Source organism: Geospiza fortis, unplaced genomic scaffold (genome assembly GCF_000277835.1).
Source record: "Geospiza fortis unplaced genomic scaffold, GeoFor_1.0 scaffold381, whole genome shotgun sequence".
NCBI lineage: Eukaryota > Metazoa > Chordata > Aves > Passeriformes > Thraupidae > Geospiza > Geospiza fortis.
Window position 1 is genome coordinate 3189275 of NW_005054348.1, and position 5204 is coordinate 3194478.

At 35.1% G+C, this 5204-nt stretch overlaps 1 protein-coding gene across 2 annotated transcripts in view; it reads left to right on the forward strand.

Annotated features, from left to right (window-relative positions):
* SIPA1L2 (signal induced proliferation associated 1 like 2) overlaps window positions 1-5204 on the forward strand; it is a 124259-nt gene that overhangs the window by 111381 nt on the left and 7674 nt on the right. For both annotated transcript variants that reach the window (XM_031058754.1, XM_031058755.1), the window contains one exon: window positions 2457-2588. In XM_031058754.1, the coding sequence (XP_030914614.1) occupies window positions 2457-2588 (132 nt within the window). The remainder of the gene's footprint in view (window positions 1-2456; window positions 2589-5204) is intronic.

Sequence of the window (5204 nt, forward strand, 5' to 3'; positions counted from 1 at the left end):
AACAAAGCAAAAAGTGAAAGAGGCAACAGCTGCTGATGTGGCAGTCCTACACAGACAGAGTAAAGCAACAGCAAGGTAAAGAGGAGCAGGGAAGAAATGCAAATACAGGAGGCTACAATTAATTTATCTCACCCAGAGCACTCCTAGAATGCAAACAATATTCTCTGAAATTCAAAGGCACCAAGGCCTATGTCATTAGAGCTCATGTTTGGTGTTTTTATTCTTTTTCTTCTTCCCCTATTTTGCTCCCCCATTGCAGAAGAACATCATTTATGTCTTGAAAATGAATTATTCTGTGGTGGTATACTTGTGCCTGTTCAGTTATTCCACTTAGACTTTCAGCCATCAGCATGAGCACTTGCATTTTCAGAGCTATCAATATTCAAATCTCTACTCTGGCAGGCTGTCTGCAGTTGAGTGGCTCTGTCACAGGGCTTATGCAGGACTGAATAGGATCCACCCTGAGGTGAACTTAGGTTCTCACAGAGACAATGCATAATGAAGGATGACTACTGGTGAATATATCACTCCTACACTTTAATTTGGAGAGCTGGCAGCATCGCACTAGGAGCAGGCTTCTTCCTGACAGGTTTCACAATCAGCCTCTCAGGCTGATCACACAAAAGCAAGGGCTGTCCCTTAGGGCCTGCCTGCTGGTCTAGAACCAAAAGCTGGCTTGCCAGTCTTTCAAATAAGGTATTCTGTCTATTTCCACAACAGGGATGTATGAAACATTTGTACTTGCACAAATAAGGTTCTCACCATTCCCAAGTCATATACAGAATCTCAGAGGCTGCTCTGACTTTCAGCTTTCAATGTATTTGCACAAAGGCAGCCTTAGGTAAGGTTTTATGTATGTTTATACAGAACTGAAAATAAAATCTTAGTACAGATATATGAGTAGAATATATGTCTATATTATATTTCCCATTTCATGTAACATCCACTTTTATATACCAAGAGTAGGTATTGAGAAGGACATTTCTACAGTTTTGTCAAACCACTTCCAAATGTAATGTAACAATACTGCATCTTTCATAAAAGTGTAGAACAAGATAAATTCCACAGTAAAGAGAATTTCAACCTCTTCTGCAGGGACTCCTAATTTTTGACAGAGGATTGTAAGCCTCCTTCACTTTCTTTTTCCTCATATTTTGTATTATTTTTAAGCAAGGTTTCTGCAAAGAATAGAGCATATCATATGTTTGAATCATTGCTCTGTGCAGTGGAATGCTTTGTAACAGCCTACTGTCTTTGGATTTTTAAATCAGAATCTTTAAGTCAAATGGACATTCATTAATATCAGGACAATGACAGCATGCCATTTCCTTAAATGCTAATGTATCTTCCACTTGTGTGAATGCATTTCTTCCTTCATTGTTTTTTGTGTTTGGTCTTTTCCTGGGAAAAAATACTCATCTTCAGTATTATAGTTTAAATCACTGGAATAACTAGATGGAAATTTCCTCCTGAAATATTTGAGGAAAAATTACTATTTTGACCTTTTTGTTTCATTGGAGTGGATATGTTTGAAACAAAAAATTTCTTTGCCTGACTATACCATGTGATGAAATTATTATACTCCATTGCTGCCTTTATGGTTAAGATGAAATGTGATTGCAGATAATAGTTTTGGCTTATGATCAGTTTTAAGAAACTGTGTGTCTCTTCAGTATTTTTTTTAACATATTCACATTGATCAGAGTGAAGATTGCTATGGACAAATTAGGAACATGTAAAGATATTCAAGAAAATTATGAAAATTAGCATCTCCTATACTAAAATGTGTATTTGTAGTACATTCTAGAATGTGCATAACTGAGAGGTTTGTTTGAGCAGTTTATAGTGTATACATTTCATTTAATATATGATCTGTGTACCTTTTACAGTGTGTTACGGCTCACTCTGAAATCTCACCCAAGTCTTACATCCTCAGAGATGTTTAACTAATAGGGTAATATTTTCAATGTGAAAGGGAGATTTGGATATAGGCTAGAATTTACAAATGTATTACAAGAAAAGCTGGTGGTTTTTTTAATTGCTTCTGGAGCAGGAATATTTGTAGTTTCAGAGTAAAACTCTGCATATAAATATCTTTTATGTTGCTTCACAAATATAATTTGGTGTATCTAGCAACTTTTCTGCTCAGTGCTCAGGTTTAACATGCTATGCTTTAGAATGGATGTTGCCTACTCACACAGTGTTCATATGAAAATGTGAGGGACATACCATGTGCAGTGGCACCAAAAAATACCCCTTAAAACTGTGCCATCTTACTTTGCCAACATTTAGAGATTGTTCCACCCCTACTGAGTATTGAACAGGAAAAGACAAACACAAGGGAAATGAAGATAAGCACTTTTTGCTTATACATTTTTTACAGATCATTATAGTAGCTTCAAAATTAATTGTACATAACTGTTAAAGGAAGACTAATTATTGTGTTTATTGTTTAGATGAATTCTGGTTCTCAGATGGGTCCTTATCTGATAAAGCCAAATTCAATGATCCTGGCCTGATGCCCCTGCCAGACACTGCCACAGGGCTAGACTGGTCTCACCTGGTAGATGCTGCACGAGCGTTTGAAGGTAACAGGAAAGTTTAAATAAAGATCAATGTTCAGTACACAAACTTTTTTTTTAATATATATTGTTTAGCCACATTTTGAATTACAAAAATCTAGTGTTTGCCTCTGTAGCCCTTTAGTTCTTTTGGCAATATCAATTCTCAGTGTGGAAGGTTGTCACTGAAAATTTGGGGTCTTCATGATACTCTCTATATCCATTTTAGATCCAATTCCTCCACTTTAGTGCCTAAGTTTCTTCTGTAATCAATTGCAAGGTCAGATCTTTGAAGGAGATTCAAAACAGTTTAAGTTAGCTGTTTAAAATGAAACTGGGAATAACAGAGAGTTTGTTGTTTTGTGTTTATAAACTGGCATGTGTAGTCCAAATGATGTTGTGGTCCCTGTGAGTTTTCATAAGCCCTTGAAGACCAGGAGAAATGTACAGTGTATTTTGCAGTAGCAGGATTTGGGCTACAGGATACAAACCAGGTTTGCTTTATTAAATTATGGAACCAGATTAACCAAGAAAAAAAACCTCATCCACCTCTGGGAGCTAAACTTACACTTAATGTCTAAGCAGAGAAAGCAGGTGTTGGTTTGAGTGTTTATATGAATATACACATTTGAGTGTTTGTGTTTTGTTGTTTGAGAGGTGTTTTTTTAGTGCTGTCCTCATTAACTGGTGTTGCTTGCGTCACTGAATGTAATCTATGAATAAGGGATGACGTTACCACAGTCATCGTTGTGTAAGATACAGGTCTTTGTGAAAACTGTCTGTGAAGTTACTGTGAAGTTAGTGATTTGGATCTTTTTTAAACTTCTTTAAACCATGGAAATCAGTATTCTATTTTCTGATTCCTTCCCAAAGTGTGAAGTGATTATAGTTCACTGTGACCAAAAGCTCTTCAGCACTGCTTGTTGCACTAATTTAAATGGCATTGTGAAAACCCAAAGCAACAGCAATGATTAGGAATTTGACGAACTGTATTATTTCTTGACCTGATGTGCATTCATTACTATTCAATACTACTCAAACATGGCTGTGGTAGCTGGCAGGAACTACTGTGACACTGAGAATCTTGACAGCTCTTCCCATGCATTCTGATGTTCTATTGCTCAGGGAACACCCTGCTATTTGTTACTGACATCTTAAACTACTGAAAAAAAGGTTTGCATCAGTAAATGACTAGCTCTGTAACTTTGTACTTGAAGAATATTTTAAAATGCTAAGAAAAATGTTGAGTTCAGCTGAGTGAAAGATCATTCTGTACCAGCTATGCTCCTCTATTTTTAGCTTTCTTTGAAAACTAATAGATTTTCACTCTTTTTACTACCTAGTATCATGATTAAAATAATTTCACTTTGGTAAGTGTTATGTAAGTGTAATTACATTTGAATTTGAGAATGAGATGTAGAACAATACAGCTAACCCACAGTACTGTATGCTAGGGAGGAAGGGTATTAACTTGTTGGGTTTTAATTGCAAATAACTTAGATATATCTGTAGATAATGCTGAAGAACTGATGGTCTGAGTTGTAAGATAGAAGCTCTTTATTATATGTTTTTTGGTTTATTGTAAGATTTTGAGTAGTAAATAATAATCCATTTTTGTATGAAGGAATAGAATTCTTTTCTGTTTAGGACTCTACAGTAGAGACATCTGTGTATATGGTAGAAGATTTATACAATGTTTTGACTAAATTCATAGTGCTGCAACTAGAAACCTTTTCAAGGAATGGAATTTTTAAACCCTTATTCAACTTCATCCTATGTCTTGCAATTTGAAAGCAATTTTAAAAAGAAAAACTGATAGGCATGTCATAAAAGATCACTGGAAAGGAATGTGTTGCATATGAATTAACAGTGCAGTTTCCATGTGTATTTCAATGTTGTTTACTTAGAAGCTGCTTCAACTTTCTATTTAAAAATAGCTTGGAACTACTGTTCTGCATTCCATCAATGTGAAAAAGAGAGTGGATGATTCTAAAGTTTGTCCACTTCTGAATATAAAACTGCTTTGATCTTTTTTTTTTAAATGGGTGAAAATGGGATCACATTTCATATAGGACCATATTAAAAAACCCAAAAAAGTAAACAAATACCTGCCTCTCCACTTTCAATGGAAAGGATCACTAAACTGATAAGAATTTTTTAATACTGAATCTGTGAAATTAGAGTTTTTCTCTAGTTTGGCTTTGCCAGCCTGATATTTTGAAATTGTGTTCTCTCCTAGAACTTATATACTTAGAAATTAAAATACTACTTAATTTTAATTTTTTCTTTGTATAATGTCTTTTCTTACTATCAGTTTATCAGGATTGCCAATCTGATTCTGAGGTCAGAGTTTTTCTCTTGTTATCTCTCCAGATTATGTGTTGACAGTTTATATAATTTGATCAGTTCAACATCCCTAATGTAGTCCTCATGATCTTTCATCTCTGTCTTAAGAAGCAATTGTATCTTGATTAATGTTAGACGTAGACTTTTTAGGTGCTTATATTGTTGCCATCAGTTGGATTAAGAATTAAATTAGTAGCAAGATTTCTGCTACCATCATCCGTACTCAGAGTTTACTTGTGGGTGTACCAAGAGCAGTAGTCTCATTTTTCACTTTCTTCCTCTCCTCACAGGAAGAGC